This window comes from Glycine soja, chromosome 3 (genome assembly GCF_004193775.1).
Source record: "Glycine soja cultivar W05 chromosome 3, ASM419377v2, whole genome shotgun sequence".
Taxonomy (NCBI): Eukaryota; Viridiplantae; Streptophyta; class Magnoliopsida; order Fabales; family Fabaceae; genus Glycine; species Glycine soja.
In genome coordinates this window covers 36,902,233-36,922,058 of record NC_041004.1, presented here as the reverse complement: position 1 = coordinate 36,922,058, position 19,826 = coordinate 36,902,233, and the positions used below count along the sequence as shown (strand labels likewise).

Genomic DNA, 19,826 nt, shown 5'->3' with positions numbered 1-19,826 from the left:
TAACTTTAAATTAATGATAAAAACATGTAAATTAAATTGAGTTTAAAAGAAAAAAATACTCATTTTATAAACTCGTAAATAATTTTTTTATACTCTCATGCTTGATGAAATGTTCAAGTAAAAAAAATATTTATTGTAAAATATTATAGTTAAATTAGATCCATAAATAATCTCTAGAAAAAATTGTAATTACATTGACACTTTTAATTTGTAAAAAACACTCATCTCCTTTGGAATGATTTTTTTAAGGTTGTGATTTTGTAAATGATCGGTCAATAAAAAATAATTGTGTATGATTTAAAAAAATAATTTAAAAATCAACAAACTTTTATTATAATTTGTAATTTGATGTCATTGTAAATAATAATAGACATTCATATTTTATTATAAAAAAATTAAAATAAATAGTGTTTGATTAACCAGAAACAATGATTTTCTTATTATTTGAGTAAAATTTCTTTTTTTATGTGTTGATAGCATTTATTCAAGAGTTAACAATCAAAAGATTGATTTTTTTTGTAGTTGAAGAAAAGTAAAAAGAATCCGTCAAAGTAATAAAAATTCACTTCCATTGATAATATTTTATGCATGTCTCAACCATTGATGAAGTTTAAAAATTGTATATAAAGAAAACAGACACTTACTAGTGTGATAACTCTTCCAAAATTTGGTCGCAATCATTATAAATTTTTTCAAATTATAATAATTAGTCACAGAAGACGAAAAGTAAAAAAAAAATATTATATAACAAATATGTCCTTATGCTAATAACTAGAGATGACCACATTGATAATCATTTCAGTGACAAATTCGTCCCTCTGTGCCACATAGACTATTTTATTAACGACGACAGATGAAAGTTAACGGTTAGATATATTTGTTATATTTTTTACACTCTCGGGGACTAATTCATCTTTTAGGGACGTATTTATTATAAAATTATACATTTAGGGACAAAAGTGATTATTTACCCAATTAGATATGTATCAACTCTCTTCTCTAAATGGATTAGTTTATTTGAACTAAAAAACATTTTTTTTAAAACAAATAAGATTTACTTTAAAAAAAATAGAAAATTATTTTTTATATTAAAAAACAGTTTAAACGAGAAAAAAAAAACATAAAACATCTAATTTTATTAAAAAAAAATGTTCTCTTTAAAATAAGCTTAAACAAACAAGCAAAGTCATCAAACTATAATCATAACCATTGATTTGTATTATAGAGAAGAAAGCCACTTGATTTTCAAACTATATTCGTAGCCATTTTATTTGTATTATAAAGAAGAAAGTCATTTGTATAAATAATGAATTGAAATATGATGAACCTTGGAAGGTTAGGAATGCTGATAAAAGCGCCATATAAATAATTGTAGTTAGATGGAGAACATTATGGCCCCAGAATATGCTCCTGAGTCCAAAAGATAGATAGATTTTGAAAATCCTCAATCAAGCACTTATCTCTTCCCAACTATTGTGGACAATCAGTTGTGGGTAGAGTACAACAAGCATGACACAAAAATAAACAACAAAAGCATATCATTATTTCATTCATGGTAAACTTTGATGGGCATTAACAGGGTTTATTTTCACACGCTCCCAAGTCTATATAGCTGCCAAAATAGTTCAGAGTTCCAAACAAGCACCAAACTCTTGTAAGTTCACTCTTGTAAGTTCTGATCTTTTGGAAACTTGCTCACGATCACAAAGGTCAATGGAAACGGGCAAGTGTCAGCTGGAAACCCTAGGTTGCTTGCATCCATGCTCTGGTAAAAGAAGGTTATCAGATGCAGCTCTTTTTGGATTCAACTGAAAAACACAAAAGGTTACGAGCATCAAGCATATGCATACCTAACTGCACCAAAACACATGCTCTTTAACCATCAAGTCACTAACCTTCTGCTCAGCATGCTGATAAATATGTCTCATGAGGATATTTTTGGCTTCAGTACTTATCACTGTTGGAACTTCAACAGGTTAGCAAACTTTGAATTAGAAAACACCATTGAGTCTACCGAAATTAAAAAAACAAAAGTTAAGCAACTTGAAAAATAACATTGGAGAAAATGAACTAGAGTTATTATAGAAGAACCCTTCTACAAAAAGGTTGCTTAACCATTAAAATAATAACTTTCCAAGTCAAAATGGGGTCCATGTGTAAACAGAGAGATAAGATGAGACTAAAAAATAAGTTAAGAACTCAAGTTGAGTTTTAACTTCGGAGTGAAAATAGTGAGTGTTCTTAAATCCTATGTGGCAACAGGCACCCACTATGTGAGAGTTAAGAACCCAATTTGAGTTCATATACATTGGAGAAGCTCTACTATAAACTTGTGTGTGGCAAACAAAAAATTAATAGATTTAATGCATCCAGTTTGGATACTCCTCCAAAAACATGATGAAGGGAATAATCCAAAGGAATAATACAGTTTTTCAACAGATTATCAATCAAATAAATACAGAGCAAAGCATTAGTAGAAGAAAGTTATCCTGACTACCTTGATCAGGTGCTGGAAGAGTCCTGTTGTGAGTAGGATGGTAAGTGGCCGGCATCATTTTCTGTGTTAAAATAAAAATTTCATCTTCAAAGTGTGAATGAAAATATATCATTAGGTGATCCTTAATACATTTTAGAACAAAATGAGTAGCAAGTTTCATAAAAAGAAGTTGGCCTTAAATATGCTTGGTTTATTCATGACTTGGTTAGCAAGAAGGTAAGGAATAACAGTGACCCATTCAGTATGTTTATCTCCAAGATCAAATCTGTCATACTCATACTTGAGCTTCCTTCTTATCAAATGTAATCAACTAGAGAAGAAACACGTTATCTATTGTTAAAAAACATAAAACCAGAATTTGTATGTATGGTGTAAACATACTTGTACGCTCCAGCAAAGGTATCAAATGAATCCAATGCTCTCCTTCATTTTCAAATTTCAAAAGTTAAATTTCATGGGCAATATGTATTTGCTTGTAGTTTTATAGATTAGCAATAATAGAGTAAATTAGAAAATCTATTGTAAAGACAAGAACGACTACATTCATCAGAAGGTACTGTGAAAACAACTAAATTTGTGTCAGGCTATCATGGAAACTGATATGCTGTAAAGGACAAATTACATATAACTCTAGTTTTTTCAACTAATTAGAAATAAAAGTAAAACACTTTTGTCACTGAAGATAATTGTTGTTACAATATTGAACAGAAAGCCAAGTTATACAGTACTACTTTCAGAGTAAAAAATGACAAGAAACAAAAAAGGAAAAAGAAAATCATCCCATGCTGGAAAAGTTTCAAACTTTAAAATCCTTTACAGAAACTTTGCAGAATAGCGAAAAAAGAAAAACAGTATAGTTATTGAGATTAAATGGACATGTTCCCACAGACAATGCTGCATATAAAATCAATGGTGAAGACTTCAACACAACAAATTGCACAATGCTGTTACTCTATTGTGAATTATGACCATCCAAGTAGTAATAACAGTTAGAATGTCAACAAATACTCTACCTTTTGACAAAAAAGAAGCAAACATAAAATTCTAAAGATTGCAAATACAGGTTTTCTAATCTACACATCTCTAATGTCTGACTCTACCATGTACCATCTTAAAAATTTAACAAATATTCTCAAATTTGAATAGTGGGATTCAAAGTTGCAAGTAGAAGAAGTTCTTATATTTATGGACAACAACCAAATTTTGTCCTCAAGGGGGTTGGGAAATTAAGAAAAAGAGGCTAATATCCCTTCCTTCACTAATCTTTCAACCGGGATCAATGCAAATAGATAGTAGTAAACCAAAAACTCAGAATCATAAACAATCAGATTTTTCAACAATGGAGTGCATGTTTGGTTTTCAGTTGGAAATGTTGACACACATTCCAATGCAAATTCAACGCAAAAGCAAGGGTCTTGGTTCGTTAACAAAATTAATTTTGCCTCAAACGATACTTTTGCAACAGAAAACCAAACATGCTCTGACAAAGCATACATTTGCATACTTGGAATGAGTAATTATTACCAGGATTATCAATTTCATAGACAACAACAACAGCAACTTACAGAAGAACTAGAAGGATCGGAAGGTCGAAGCTGACTGAAGTTGTGAGGATCGTAGGATGGCCAATTACCAATCAGAGAATCCATAGAGTGCTGGCTGATGCTCCAAATTCCAGAGAGGAAGAGGGACAAAGAGAGAGAAATTAAGGCGTGAAAAAAGAGGAAAAGGATGAGGAATGCAATGACACACACACTAGAAACAGCTGCTATGGACTGAATAGTCTCTACTTCACTTCACATGTGTGCAGTCATAACATAGGACACCACACCACTTGTCTTGACTAACTCTAAACCCCATTCTTCATTTCATTCCCATTTGCACTTGTGGCTCATAAACTGCAATTCATGGAAAAGGGACAAGTGAACACCCTTTAAAAACAATGAGAAAATTACCTAAAACTATCTTCCCAATGTATGAAAATTCACCAAAAATCTGAACTTTAATTATCAATTAATAAAGAATACATATTATTAGGCTTACCATGAATTCATCAAAATGAAAACAGACACACACATACAAGAACACTGAAACCAATAAATTGAAGATCCACTATTGGTTGAATAAACCACCTGGTACTGGTAGGAGAAGCCAATTGGAAAACAGCAATGGGGGCATATGTGGAAGCGTGAGAAATAATCAGAATCTAAACACAGCACAAAAAGTTGGGTGCAAAAAATTGGTGTGAGTGTGAGACATTACCTTGTGAAATTCTCAGCAGAGGAAATTTGAGATGTCTCGGGAACGTGCTCAACTCAAGTTATGATTGTGAGATGAAAGGAGAAGGTGGGGCAAAATGAAAAGCTGAAAAATCCAGCCAGCCATTACCAATTGATCACTATTATACTATTATTCAGTCCAAATTGCAAACTTGACCACCAAACCTATGGATTATAATATTTCCTACCGTACCAATATTGCCAACATTGTCCCAAATAATAAAATTAAGAGTCTGTGTTTTCTTTCCTAAAAAAAACATAAGTTGGATTCTGGAGGTTGATTAGGCTTATAACAGACTTTAAGGTTTAAAAAACGTGATATATTATTTATCAAATAAGATTTTTACATCAACAATAATAATCAAATTTGCGTCCTTTTAACATATGAGTTTATTATTTTTTAATTGGATCAATTTTTATTGTCACTTATATAATAATTCGTGGGAGCATATCTTCAATAGTGGGGAAAAATGACACTGCAGCGTCATAGTCTTGCCATTGCCACACCAGAAATATAGTCTTACCATTAATTTTTTAAAACTTTTATTTTATAATAAAATATTACCTCATAATTAATAAATTTTAATGAAAGATAAGGATATTCTGTGGTAGTAATGTCACTTAAGAGGATGCATTCCTAGTAGTTCATGTATATCAAACAATAAAATTTTCTAACTTACCTCAAGTAAAAAGGTTAAATAACCTTATCACGTGTGATTGGTGCAATGAATATTTACAACCAATCAAATGTGAAGAAGTTCTTTAATCTCATTTTACTTAAGTTAGACAGCTCCATCAAATAGTTCATTAATTTTTTTCTATGACATTATATCAATTACTTTTCTTGTTCTAAAGTAGTGTCGTGTTTAGAAGAAAAAACATTTCCAAATTAGTGTCATGTTAGTCTTTTGTTGTAATATTAGTTGACTTTTCTACTAATATTTCTAATAAGTGTTAGTTTAATTTTTTAATGTAATATTAATATTAAGATTAATTTTGTAAAATTTTTATTATTTATTTATTAATTTTTTTGTTTGTATAAAATAACTTAGAGGACAAATCTTATTTTAAGTTGGAGAGAATATTATATTTACATTTTTTTTGCCTCTTTAAATGCCATATGCTATTAGGTATTCATTGATTACTTTCCTAATTTTAACTACTCCTATATATTTACTTTATCTTTCATCTCTTTTTTAATTTAATTTTATTTCTAGCTTTTTATTCTTTTTCATCACATTTATCATTTTCTTTCTTTCTTTTTTTATCTCTCTAAAGTCTAAGCCCAAAATAGAGTCTACCTTTGTCTACAAGCTCAAACCTCTTCTTTCTCTTGTAAGGAATATACTTAGAATATTATACTTTCACTGTTGACTTATTTTTAGATTTAGGTAACGAGTTAAAAAATTATGGCTAAAATTATTCAATCGAAAAAAATAAAATTGATGGCCATCTTTCATCTATGTTCATCAAATCCCGCATGCAATTGATAACAAATAAAGCTCTTGCAAACCTGTGGTTTATTTCCGCAAGATGTTTGATGGATTGGGTTCCACACACGGCACACGGGTGGGTCATCATCATGTTTGGTAAATTTGTGAATTAATAAATGAATACTTGTAAAACGTCAACAAACTCTTATCAATTCAAGCTATATTATTGGGTACCAAGATTTATTTGAGTTACTTTTTCTATAGTTATTGAAATTTTCTTTTCCAAAAATTGACTGCACCTTATTTAATTAGCTTGACCCTGAAAAATTTATACTACCCCCTTCCTTGTTACTTATTTCCATCCCCAATTTAATGAAGTAGCTTAAATAACCCAATAAAATGTCTAAATTAAGTTAATAAAAATCGGTTGTTGTTAAATACACCTTCTGTCTTTACTTTTATACCCCCTTCCACTCCCCCCCCCCCCCCCCCCAATCTCTATAATCACCTAAATCAAACTCAAACTAGCCTTACAACAAATTAATTGGCACAATTTTACTCTCAATTTATCATTTGGATTGTGCAGCACCCAAGCCCTAGAACGTGTTGTTTCAGTTTGATTTGAACTCACTTGATAAGGGTTTGGAGTTTTAGTGTTACTCATTTACTTGAATGGGTTTGTTTGCATGTTTTTATTTCGGTGATCATGACAATGAGATAATATGGAACGAAAGAAAGAATAAAGGGGACAGAGAAAGGGGTACACTAACATCTGGAAAAATAAAAAAGGATATAGTTGGAAAAGTAATGAGTGTAAGGAGGTGTACAAGTAAATATAAGAGGTGTGTTTAACCAAAGCCTAAAAATTAAACAAATTTCTGGCCCAACTTTGCTAACTGATTCGCCCCCATCTTAACACACGTACGCCCAACTCAACCAAAAAATGTCACGATCGACTATCCTAATTTTTAAGTTTATTTACATTTAAATATTATTTTTTAGCATTTATTTGTTAAATGTAACAATTTTTTTCTATTAATACATTAATTAAAAAAATCTTTAAAATTAAATTTGTTTAAAATGAGTGTAAATAATCTGTGGACTGTGTAAAACCCAATAGGCCTAATAAGTATCACTAGTAGTATTAGACTATTAGTAACACTTTCTCTAATAATCTTTTTAATACTATTTTTATTATTAGTTATAATTTATTAAAAAAATATAAAATTATTAAAAATAATAATAAAATTTTGTGGATTTTACAAGATATTTAATGTTTTCTCTTTTGAATATGTAGTTTTTAAATAAATTTTAATCAACTAAAAAATGTGTTAAAGAAGTGTATTTAACATTTCTCTTTCTTAACGGTATGTAGAAAGTACTCCACCAATTAGGAAAATTGATAGAAACACCTTTTAAATTGATTGTACTAAAAAATAATGCAGAAAGTATTTGTATATGGATTTTTTTGATCGGAATGTGAATATCTTTTAATCTTGCATCACATTTAATATTAAAAAAGTGTCAATTAGTAAAAATAACTTGAATGCAGGGTTGTAACTTGAAGTCAAAAGCAAGAAGAACTAGAAACAAAAACTAAAAACTAAAAACTAACTAGACACAATGGGTTGTCCAAACCAAATCGAAAACGTTAGCATGAAAAACACATGACTTTCCTAAACCAGACACACGACGATTCAACCAGCTTCATTAATTATTCACTCACCCCTTTCATTTGAACTATTTCTAGAACATAACAAGAGTTCAATTCTCTCCTTCCTCTACCTATTCATGTCACAACAACAACAACAACAACAAATCCTTCTCTCTGAGAAAGAACCAGTGAGTCTCTGAAAACCCTAGAGTGTGAGTGCGAGAGAGAAATGTCTGAAACCTTCTGCAGCGACTGCAAGAGGCAGACGGAGGTGGTGTTCGACCACTCTGCGGGGGACACGGTGTGCTCCGAGTGCGGCCTCGTTTTGGAGTCTCACTCCATTGATGAAACCTCCGAGTGGCGAACCTTTGCCAATGAGTCTGGCGACAACGACCCTGTCCGTGTCGGTGGGCCCACCAACCCGCTACTGACTGACGGCGGCCTCTCCACCGTCATCGCCAAGCCCAACGGTGGCTCCGGCGAGTTCCTGTCGTCCTCCGTCGGCCGCTGGCAGAACCGCGGCCTCATCGTCGCCTTCAAAACCATCGCCACCATGTCGGATAGGTCAGTCAGACACACGCTCCACAGTTATTGGAGTTATAAGGTTTGGGGAGGGTGAAGTGGTGGATTCCAATTTCTCCTAATACTAACATTATAATTGTTTGTCATTATGTTGTTTCTGACTTACCAATATAATAAAATAGACCAAAGAGATGACAACAACAACAACAACGCCTTATCCCATTAGGTGGGGTCGGCTACATGATCAATTTCCGCCATAATGTTCTATCAAGTACCATACTTCTATCCAAATCATTAAGTTCGAGATCCTTCTTGATAATCTCTCTTATAGTCTTTTTGGGTTTGTTTGCCTTCTCTCCATCTAGTCTACTCTCCTCACTACAGAGTCTACCGGTCTTCTCTCTAAAGCCCAAACCACCTAAGTCTATTTTCCACCATCTTCTCTACAATAGGCGCTACTCCAACCCTCTCTCTAATAGCTCCGTTTCTAATTTTATCCTGTCGAGTCTTACCACACATCCACCGCAACATCCTCATCTCCGCTACACCTACTTTAGTCTCATGTTGGCTCTTGACCGTCCAACATTCTGTTCCGTACAAAATCGCCGGTCTTACCGCAGTCCGATAAAACTTTCCCTTTAACTTGATCGGTACCTTTGCACCAAAGAGATTACTGATTTTGTAAAATTAATCTTATTATTATTAATTTGTTTTTAATTTTTTGTTGTTCATATTACTAATATTTATAGGAAATATAAAAAATATGACTAATGTTACATGATAAATTTCCTCCTGATATGGTGATTGTTATGACACGGAGGGAGTAACACTAACTACAAACATTTGCATATATAATTAAAAACACTCCATGCTTATTTATTTTCATAATTTTTCATTTAAATTCACATTTATTTAGCTGACGTGCTGGTGAAAATTTTCAGGTTGGGACTCGTTGCAACCATCAAGGTATGGCATATTGTCTTGCGTACTTTTTTTTAATTGTTACTTGACTTTTGATACGTTTCATGAACCTGCATACTGGTTTGTATCATTTGGGATTTTAAATTGTTGGAGAAATCCTTTCTACGTGGCCGCATTGGTGTGCAATGTCAAGGAACACGATGAAATTGCTACCATCGCAACTGTAGCTGCATCGACTGCATTTGTCTATAATTTCTCACAATATCAAGAAACGCGACGAAATTGTGACCACAACCATTTTTTCAAAAATTGGTTGAGAGCGTAATTGGATGAAGAGTTTTTAATTATTGTAGTTTATCTTTCTTTGTTCAAACATCAAATTTCATGTAAAGTTAATATTTGTACTCCTCTTATGTTGCTTTTGCCATTGATTTGAAGGATCGGGCTAATGAGATATATAAACGGGTTGAAGATCAGAAGTCTAGTAGAGGAAGAAATCAGGATGCATTATTGGCTGCTTGTCTCTACATTGCTTGTCGACAAGAAGACAAACCACGCACTGTAAAGGGTACAGCTTATGATTCTTTTTGACATTTAGATGCTTCCTGATTTATCTTTCCCTATATAAATGAGCTTCCATGAACCTATGGAATTTCAAATAGAAATTTGCTCTGTTGCCAATGGAGCCACAAAGAAGGAAATTGGCCGAGCGAAAGAATACATAGTGAAACAACTGGGTTTGGAGCAGGGCCAATCTGTAGAGATAGGAACGATACATGCTGGGGACTTTATGGTGAGTTTTCTTAATTTGATGGATACTTGTGTGGCACTGCTTGCTAATTTAATCAATGTGTTAGCTGACTAATTAATCTTATTTCTGTTTCACTAACATTATTTTCTCCTCAATTATTAGAGACGTTTTTGTTCTAATCTCGGTATGACTAATCAAGCTGTTAAAGCGGCTCAGGAAGCTGTTCAGAAATCAGAAGAATTTGATATAAGGTGAACTTTAGTTTGTCTTGTATTTCTTTAGAATTTAGAGGATGAAATAAATGTTCACTGTTACGGTTGGCCTGTCATATTATTTACTTTTTCATACTAATACATTATACATGTCTACAGTTATTGTTTAATTATGATTTCAATACCTAGAAATGCTTCTGAGAAAAATATCTGGGGGCAAAAGTAAAAACATGTCAGTGTTTCTGTGATAAAATGAACCAACGACGCCAGCTTAAGATTAGGGCTTTATAATTATAAGTGTTCAAGGCTGTGCAGATTAGCATTAGATTTGATGCTATTGCTGTTTGAGTACAAGGCTGTCATTATGGATGAGAAACCTTTGAATTTCTCAAGATTTGTGCTGCACTTATGGGAGAATTAGCATGCTTGAGAAAAGTAGAAACACAATTTTTTTTTCGTAGTCTATTTCATTGCAGCTTAATTTTGCATGAATCCACTTCTTCCTTTTTTCACAAATTTTCGGATGGATGCTATTATTTTCTTATGATAGATACTATTGACATCTTTTATCTGCCAGGAGGAGTCCCATATCAATTGCTGCAGCAGTTATATACATCATAACTCAGCTTTCTGATGATAAAAAACCTCCCAAAGGTCTGTGCCACACTTCTTATGGTGAAACATGAAAGCAATGAAATACAAACATATTTGATTGGTTTAATTCTTCATGAAAATCGTCTCTCTGATTTCTTGTGTGGTGAATTTTGAATTTGCAGTTAAATTTGATTGCAAATAGGTTTCTAAAAGAATATTCACATGTATGAGCTATTGCATATTTGTATCTGACCTAGTGTGTTGGTGCAGATATATCAGTTGCCACAGGAGTTGCAGAAGGAACCATTAGGAACTCGTACAAGGATCTTTATCCCCATGTTTCAAAAATAATACCAAGCTGGTATGCAAAGGAAGAGGATTTGAAGAACCTATCCAGCCCTTAAAAGAAAAACAATAGTGACCACATTTAACAACTTAGATACCATTGGAAAACGTTCTGTTCTGGATGTACTGAACTGTTTTATACTTCTAATTCAAAATGAAAATGCCTCTTTTATTAGTTATTTTCTTCTGTTTGGCATTTTCCTTGTAGTTAGTTAGTTAACTGCACATTCATTTTGGTTAACCCTCTCAATTTGAGAATTCTAGGGGAGAGGCACCGCTGATATATATAAAATTAGCTCAACCTTTATGATAGTAAGTTCATTTTGTTCTTGCGTTGAAATTGCTGGGTCATATAGGTTGATGGTTATTTGTAGCATGACAATGGTAAATACTCTAATATAATCCTTTTGATAATTTTTTTTGTTATTATTAGCTTAAATTTATTGAAAATCTCAATTGTGTAGGTTTTATTTTTTATTTAACGAGTATCTTTTTTAATTTTATAATATTTAATAAATTTTAACCAATAATAGAGTGTGATAGAAGAAATGTGTTAATGTTAATATGTTGAACAAATAATGGGTTATCGAGTGTATTTTTAGCATTTCTTTTATAGCTTTATAAATTACACAAGATACAATTGAATCTGACACGGGTTTACTTTTATTTTAGGTTTATGTACAAAACTACAAATTGCAAATTACTTCTCCCTAAGGTCTCCTAAAATAATAGAAGATTGTTTAGCAACTATCAGCCCCTTAAGGTTTTACAAATGAACTCCTAGGGTGCATTTAGTTTGTGATTAGCTTAGACAAATGTTTCTCCCCGGTGCGTTTGGTTTGTGATTTTTTTATTTAATAATTATGAGTGTCATTTTACCTTTTAAGAATTTATACAGAAAACATAATAACAAAAGCTGAAATCGAACTAGAGAATATATTCACACCCTATAGACCATTAGTCTTTTTTTTGTTGGATCATTTACTTATGTTTTAGTTGAAAGCAGGGTGTTATCGTAACAGATATGGGCCTACAAAGAAGCCCTACTGATCATAGAAGACAAAAATTATCATGGTTATTAATGTTTCTATTTCTTCTGAATGCATACTAATATAACCTCTCTTATTTAATTAGGAATATTTTTAGTCTAAAAATAATTAATGTATGAAATAATATGGATTGTGTCTTATATAAAAGAATAAATAAGTTTTAAAAAATTGGGTTTTATAAATAAGAATGGAGGTAATAATAGTTTTTAGCTCTGAATGTATAGTCATTAGATTTAATTACAAGCTTCACTGTAGTCGTGGGTGACCTGCCCCAAGTGTAGTAGCATAGTTGGATCAGGAATCTTTAGTTTATTAATCAATGTACTCTGGATGAAATTATTGTTGAGTTTATGCAAAAGATTTCGTTTTGCATCAAGTAATTATGGGGGCATTTTAAAATGATTATGCAAATTTTAAATTTTACACTGTTACTGTATTATAACTAAATTCAGTATACCATTAGATACTAGATAGGTATTGTACTGAGGCCTCAATAAAATGACCTGCTATATAAGATTTTGAAGTTTTTATATGTATGTTAGTCTATTTTTTTACACTGATGTTAGAATTGGGTCTTAATATAACGTATTTAAAAATCCTCTTGCTCCATTTTAAGAAACTAAATTCTGAAAAGTATTAATTTTTAATACTTTTGGAAATTGCTATTTGAAAGTGTATATAGTTCTTTTGGAAAGTGTTATAAGCTTTAGGGAGATTACTGTGTGAAAGCAAAAATAAGGCTTGTATGGATTTTTCATGAGAGACATGAAGCAGGACTTCCTACACGTTGTCGTCTTGGAGTCCTCCCTCTACACTTTCATAAAACATTTGCTACATCGGTTGGTGCATGTTTTTCTACATCGGTCATCGACTTCACAACCAAAATCTACATCAGGCCTTTCTACTTCCAACACAATCACTTCCTCTCATGACACTTCCATCTTCGACAACCCCTTCCTTCCTACAGTACACTATCATCGAGTACCACTTTGTCATCGACACTAACACCGTGCCTTGGTGTTCCTTTTCATTGTCAACACTTGTGCAATCGAAAAGGAGATCAAATTCTTACGCTTTGGGCTATGGCACGTGATGGAGGGATTTGTGGAAGGTGGATCGAGGTGTATTAAAAAACATGTTAGAAATTGACATTTAAAAGATCACTACTTAAACTAGCATTTCAAAATATGTTCTCGGTTATTATGAAAACTTGTTTACTAGGCCAAATAAGTTTTTTGATCAGTAAAAACAAGTTAAAAAGAAGCTTAAAATCGACATATTTAATAACTAATTAAAAAGTGCAAAACTTTCTGCATTATTAAAAATAAAAAGGATTATTACGCAAGTATTGTTAACTCATTGGCAAGTCAACCAAATTGTCCCAAATAGAAAAGTAAAACGGAAGTTCGAGTGTCAAGTCTATAGAGACTTTGTTTGTATTTAAATTGATGTATTTTCAATTTTCAAGCAATTAAAAGATTTGAGAGATGGAAAATTAGAAGTAAATTGACATAAAATTAAACCAGTTATCTAAAACACGCAAGAGCAAGAAAAATAAACACTGTTGGGGTTGTGATGTGAAGGTTGATTCAGAATCCGAATATGTTGGACCTAGTTTCCCAAAACTATTCTTATGTAATATTAATAATTTTTCTCTATTTAATACTATTCCAATTATCATATACATCTACTCATTTACTTTAACCATGATCCATCAAGTAAAAGAGCCTAATTTACCTAACATCTCTCATAATCCCTTAAGAGAATAAATTAAGTAAATTGCATTAGAAATAGAAATGCATAAAACAGACTAAACAATATCATTCTATTCCCAGACATAATCATTTAGATGTCATTTCATAGTTCTTAGAAGATAAACATTTTTCAATGCCTAAATCCTAAAACAGATACATGAATACGAGTGATCAAACCATAATAAGTGAAATTAAGCACAAAAAGAAAAGCTAATAATTAAAATAACATTAAATAAATAGTAGATAAGAAATTACATCACGGGTGTTTAGTTGCTAAACTCCCAACAATGGGGGATTTAGCATCTCATTGTCATGAGAGACTTTATAATTGCAAGAGGTTGATGGGGAGAGAAGAAGATTGGAGATAGGAGGGAGGAGTGACTCCTAATGGTTGATTTCCCCTATTCCTACACAAATTCTAGCCTTTGCTCTCTATGGGAAGCTCTAATCTCGTGGAGCTTTAGTGTCTAGTTGTGTGTCTTTTTCATTTGCTTCCCCCTTTTTTATAGGTGAAATCTGCATAAAATTTATGAAACCTCACGCTAAGCGTGACTGTCACATTTAGCGAGTGAGTCAATAGTCACGCACTTAGCGTACGACCCGTGCTAATCGCACCTTCACGTGATATTTGACTTCTTCATGTTACTTCTTTACGCTGATCGCACCTTCACGTGATATTACTTGAGATCTTTAACTTCTTTTTACTCTGTGTTCCTATAACAAATATTACACCAAAATAGTATAAATTCACTTGTTTAAACACAAAAAGAAGTAATAAAAGAGAAAAAAATCTAAAATTTTTTATATGATTTAATCACAAAATATATCTATGCATAACTGTTAATAAGTATCATCTTATCTTTTTGTTTATTATAATTTATCAATTCAAATATTCACAAATCTATTTTCTTTTTCTAACTAATGTTAACCATCGTTTTTATAAAATGAAATTTAATATATTGTTTTGCTATCAGTATCTCTTATTAATATGTGTGTAAATATTTAAATACATATTTATTAATATATATTTTTATAAATAAATAAAATTAAAAATATATTAAAATTATAATAATATAAAAGTTTAATTATGTTTTTAGTCACCTAAATTAAGGGTCTGCTTATTAATCTTTCAAATAAAAATTGCATTTTTAGTTTCTCAATTTAAAAAAAAATGTTTTTCTAATCTCTCTAGAATTTGAGAGAATTCAAATTGTAATTTTCTATTTGGGAAATTAAAAAAAATAAACCTCTAAATTAAGAGACTGAAAATATAAACAAGTCTAATATGAAAAGAAAAGATTGTAAACGTATAAGACACTCTATTGCACGTGCTTATGTAAGTATTGGACGAGATGAATTCAAACCAAGTATCGATTGAAGTTCTTTGTTTTTTGTACCAAAAGAACGTACCAGTTCTTTTGAAATTCTTAGATATTTTGTGTGGCCTTCAATTCAACACATTTCTTTGGTATCCCCTATTCAAGCTCCATTATCTCAGCTTGGATAATCTTCTCTTGCTCTTGCAAGTGCTAGATTTACTCAATAGCATCCTTAATAATCAAAGCCTTTATCCATATGCAACAAACAATGCCATTCATCATTATAAAATGAAAGTTCTAGTGTCAAGTCTATAGAGACTTTGTTTGTATTTAAATTGATGTATTTTCAATTTCAAGCAATTAAAAGATTTGAGAGATGGAAAATTAGAAGTAAATTGACATAAAATTAAACCAATTATCTAAAACAGGCAAGAGCAAGAAAAATAAGCACTGTCAGGGTTGTGATGTGAAGGTTGATTTAGAATCCAAATATGTTGGGTCTAGTTTCCCAAAACTATTCTTATGTAATATTAATAATTTTTCTCTATTTAATATTATTCCAATTATTACATACATCTACTCATTTACTCTAACCATGATCCCTCAAGTAAAAAAGTCTAATTTACTTAACATCTCTCATAATCCCTTATGAGAATAAACTAAGTAAATTACATTAGAAATAGAAATGCATAAAACAGGTTAAACAATATCATTCTATTCCTAGACATAATCATTTAGATGTCATTTCTTAGTTCTTAGAAGATAAACATTTTCCAATGCCTAAATCCTAAAACAGATACATGAATACGAGTTATCAAATCATAATAAGTGAAATTAAGCATAAAAAGAAACACTAATAATTAAAATAACATTAAATAAATAGTAGATAAGAAATTACATCACGGGTGTTTGATTGCTAAACTCCCAACAATGGGGGATTTAGCATCTCATTGTCATGAGAGGCTTTATAATTGCAAGAGGTTGATGGGGAGAGAAGAAGATTGGAGATAGGAGGGAGGAGTGACTCCTAATGGTTGATTTCCCCTATTCCTACACAAATTCTAGCCTTTGCTCTCTATGGGAAGCTCTAATCTCGTGGAGCTTTAGTGTCTAGTTGTGTGTCTTTTTCATTTGTTTCCCCCTTTTTTATAGGTGAAGTCTGCTTAAAATTTATGAAGACTCACGCTAAGTGTGACTGTCACGTTTAGCGAGTGAGTCAATAGTCACGCACTTAGCGCACGACCTGCGCTAATCGCACCTTCACCTTCACATGATATTTGACTTCTTCATGTTACTTATTTAAGCTGAGTGAGTGTTACACGTTGAGGGAGAGTCTTCAGATCTTTAACTCCTCTTTACTCTGTGTTCCTGTAACAAATATAACACCAGAATAGTATAAATTCACCTGTTTAAACACAAAAAGAAGTGATAAAAGAGAAAAAAATCTAACAATTTTTATATAATTTAATCACAAAATATATCTTTAGATAGCGGTTAATAAGTATCATCTTATCTTTTTGTTTATTATAATTTATCAATTCAAATATTCACAAATCTATTTTCCTTTTCTAACTAATGTTAACCATCGTTTTTATAAAATGAAATTTAATATATTGTTTTGCTATCAGTATCTCTTATTAATATGTGTGTGTAAATATTTAAATACATATTTATTAATATATATTTTAAAAAATAAACAAAATTAAAAATATATTAAAATTATAATAATATAAAAGTTTAATTATGTTTTTAGTCACCTAAATTAAGGGTCTGCTTATTAATCTTTCAAATAAAAATTGCATTTTTAGTTTCTCAATTTAAAAAAAATTGTTTTTCTAATCTGTCTAGAATTTGAGAGAATACAAATTGTAATTTTCTATTTGGGAAATTAAAAAAAATAAACCTCTAAATTAAGAGACTGAAAATATAAACAAGTCTAATATGAAAAGAAAAGATTGTAAACGTATAAGACACTCTATTGCAGGTGCTTGTATAAGTATTGGACGAGATGAATTCAAACCAAGTATCGATTGAAGTTCTTTGTTTTTTGTACCAAAAGAACATACCAGTTCTTTTGAAATTCTTAGATATTTTGTGTGGCCTTCAATTCAACAAATTTATAAACAACAAAGTAAAAAATGATAATGATGTTGTGGTTCTAGACTCTACACTACAGAGTAAAAAGGATTCCTCCCACGCGAGGGACTATCTGAACCATTATTTTGTTGCATCTAAGTACCAATATCCAATTAGCCATACATATTCCACATAAAGCTTGCACATAGCAGCTTTGAGTGGAATATTTATCTAGAATGTCTGCACTTGTATGATTTCAACATTATTATTATTTTGAAGCCAAATGTAATCCTGACTTATAATCACAACTAGTGGAATCATCCCCTCATGTTGGAACGTGTCAATTCATTCGTTTATATGCCATTAGGATGAGGTTCTCTACCTGTAGATAGCAGATAGAGTTTTATTATCATAAAAATATAAAGATAAAAAGCTTGATTATGCTTTTATTCCTTCAAATCAACATATTTATTTATTTTAGTTTTTCAAATAAAAGTTTGTATTTTGAAGTTTCTCAAATTCAAAAAAATATCTTTATTATCCTCAAATAAAAATTTACATATTTTAATCCCTCAAACATTTTTTTTTTAATTTGAAAAACTAAAAATGTATTTTTATTTTATTTTATTTTATTTGGAGGACTAGAAATCACATACCTCCTAATGTGATGGACAAAGCAAGGAGTGATAATCTGATAACAACTCTAAATTTAGTTTCACTTTGAATATTTGTAAGCAAAAACTCAAATGCATTCCCAAATCTTTGTTTGGAAACAATCGAATTAAGTCGTACACTTGCTTGTTAAGATGTCTAGATCTTATTATCGTTAATCGTTACCATTAATGTTTTGATTTCATTTCAACATGTGTTGAGTTATTTGAGCATAGTATTTTTAATGATATGGGATCAGTTTCATGAGTTAATAAAAAATTAATAATTTTAACTGTTAAAGATTAAAAACTTTTGAAAGAAAAAAAACTACAGGAAGTGATGGTTCCATTCCCATGCGGAAAAACCTTTGCAACAACTACTCACGTACAGGTGGGGAATAGCCACGTGGAGACTGTAAGTTAAAAGCAACAACAGCTCTTGTGAATCTCCTATCTCTGCAGTTTCTTATCTGTCATCTGTCATGTATGTCTATCAACTAAAAATTACACAATGGAATTTACAATTGCACGTGTTGTTTCACTCAAAAGTCAAGACTGCAACTTACTACTTTAAGTCTTTAAAGTAATAAGTACGGTTGTAAAAACTCAACTGGTTAATAATGAATCCAAATTAAATTGGTTTTTATAAGAAACAGTTTGGAAAAAAAATTGTATTGTTCTAAAAAGAGTTCAATTAACCAAATTATTTTTATAAAAATATATTTAGTTTTAAATCGATTTGGTTCTTAAACTACTTTAAAATTGATTTATAATCAATTTAGTTTACAAGCATTTCTTTAAAATCGGTTTGATTCTAAATCAAATCGGTTAATAATTTTTTTTTTACTAAATTGATATTTGCACACTCTTGATTTTAAGTGTGTTACTGGTTGGTTGTGACCCGTGAGAAAAAAAAGAAGAAGAAGAGAATGAAATAGAAAAAAATATTGAATTAAAATTATTTAGTATATTAGAAATAAAGGCATGAATCCACATTGAAATTAAAGCTATACTTCCACACAATTCTTTCTTTTTTTATGGTCACGAAACAAGAGGTAAAAGTGTAAATTGATGTTAAGTTGGAAATTTTGGTTAATATATAACTTTTAGTGGAGTATTTTCTTGGAAGATCATGATATTTGAAGTCTATAGATTAAAATTATATTGAAAGAATAAGGAAGATTTCAAGAAGGGATTAATTTAAAGTCGATACAAAGAAGCCAAGTCTAAAAAAAAAAAAACTGAGTGTTAAAGTAAAGAAAAATTCAAGACAAGGTTCAAGAATTCTAAGTTAGAAGACAATTAGTATTACTCTTCTTTTTAAATATAAGACTTTTCACTAATTTATATTCTTTAACAAAATTGATTTATTTAGTTAATAGTATTAAATTTATTAGAAATTTTATTATTTTTCCAAAATCACTCTTAAAATTATTGGGATTCATCATCTTTCTCCTTTCACTCAATTAATTTTTACTTCATTAAATAATATGTTTAGTCTTCTCATCCAATTTTTCTAAAAGAATATATATTATATTTTTAATACATATATTTATTGTAAAAAAAATTAAGGGTATTCTAGTAAAAAAATAATGTACAAGATCACTTAAAAAAATCTTATAAAAATAAAGAAACAATTATAAAAAAGTATTATATTTAGAGACAGAGATAATAATTATCCAGTGTCCCTTAGATTAAGACATATGTCAAGATCTTAAATTGTTGATCTTGAACAACTCGACGGATGTTTTGATGTTTGTATCAGATTTC

At 30.7% G+C, this 19,826-nt stretch overlaps 2 protein-coding genes across 4 annotated transcripts; one reads left to right on the top strand and one right to left on the bottom strand.

Annotated features, from left to right (window-relative positions):
• Positions 1-1,362: 1,362 nt before the first annotated feature.
• On the bottom strand, positions 1,363-4,987 carry LOC114406701. 3 transcript variants are annotated; one of them, XM_028369475.1, is made up of 6 exons: positions 4,760-4,987; positions 4,541-4,635; positions 4,063-4,395; positions 2,498-2,558; positions 1,896-1,966; positions 1,363-1,808 (listed from the first exon to the last, which is right to left on the bottom strand). In XM_028369475.1, exons 3-6 carry the CDS (start codon positions 4,144-4,146, stop codon positions 1,731-1,733), a joined length of 294 nt encoding a protein of 97 aa, XP_028225276.1. In that variant the 5' UTR covers positions 4,147-4,395; positions 4,541-4,635; positions 4,760-4,987; the 3' UTR covers positions 1,363-1,730. The 3 variants fall into 3 exon arrangements, with proteins under 3 accessions (XP_028225276.1, XP_028225275.1, XP_028225278.1); XM_028369474.1 differs by lacking the exon at positions 4,541-4,635; XM_028369477.1 differs by lacking the exon at positions 4,541-4,635 and having other exon boundaries at positions 1,896-1,957; positions 4,760-4,979.
• Positions 4,988-7,820: 2,833 nt separating this feature from the next.
• LOC114406700 (transcription initiation factor IIB-2-like) lies at positions 7,821-11,524 on the top strand. Its single transcript, XM_028369473.1, has 7 exons — positions 7,821-8,427; positions 9,327-9,351; positions 9,745-9,874; positions 9,969-10,099; positions 10,220-10,308; positions 10,847-10,923; positions 11,134-11,524. Exons 1-7 carry the CDS (start codon positions 8,093-8,095, stop codon positions 11,265-11,267), a joined length of 921 nt encoding a protein of 306 aa, XP_028225274.1. The 5' UTR covers positions 7,821-8,092; the 3' UTR covers positions 11,268-11,524.
• The last annotated feature ends 8,302 nt before the right edge of the window (positions 11,525-19,826 follow it).

Excerpts from the sequence above, each read along its gene's own strand:
- LOC114406701 (XM_028369475.1), bottom strand. The coding sequence starts at position 4,146 with ATGGATTCTCTGATTGGTAATTGGCCATCCTACGATCCTCACAACTTC. Across the intron at positions 2,559-4,062 it reads CCGATCCTTCTAGTTCTTCT|AAAATGATGCCGGCCACTTA; the intron begins GTAAGTTGCTGT and ends ATTTTAACACAG. Across the intron at positions 1,967-2,497 it reads TCTTCCAGCACCTGATCAAG|TTCCAACAGTGATAAGTACT; the intron begins GTAGTCAGGATA and ends AACCTGTTGAAG.
- LOC114406700 (XM_028369473.1), top strand. The coding sequence starts at position 8,093 with ATGTCTGAAACCTTCTGCAGCGACTGCAAGAGGCAGACGGAGGTGGTG. Across the intron at positions 8,428-9,326 it reads ATCGCCACCATGTCGGATAG|GTTGGGACTCGTTGCAACCA; the intron begins GTCAGTCAGACA and ends GAAAATTTTCAG. Across the intron at positions 9,875-9,968 it reads CAAACCACGCACTGTAAAGG|AAATTTGCTCTGTTGCCAAT; the intron begins GTACAGCTTATG and ends AATTTCAAATAG.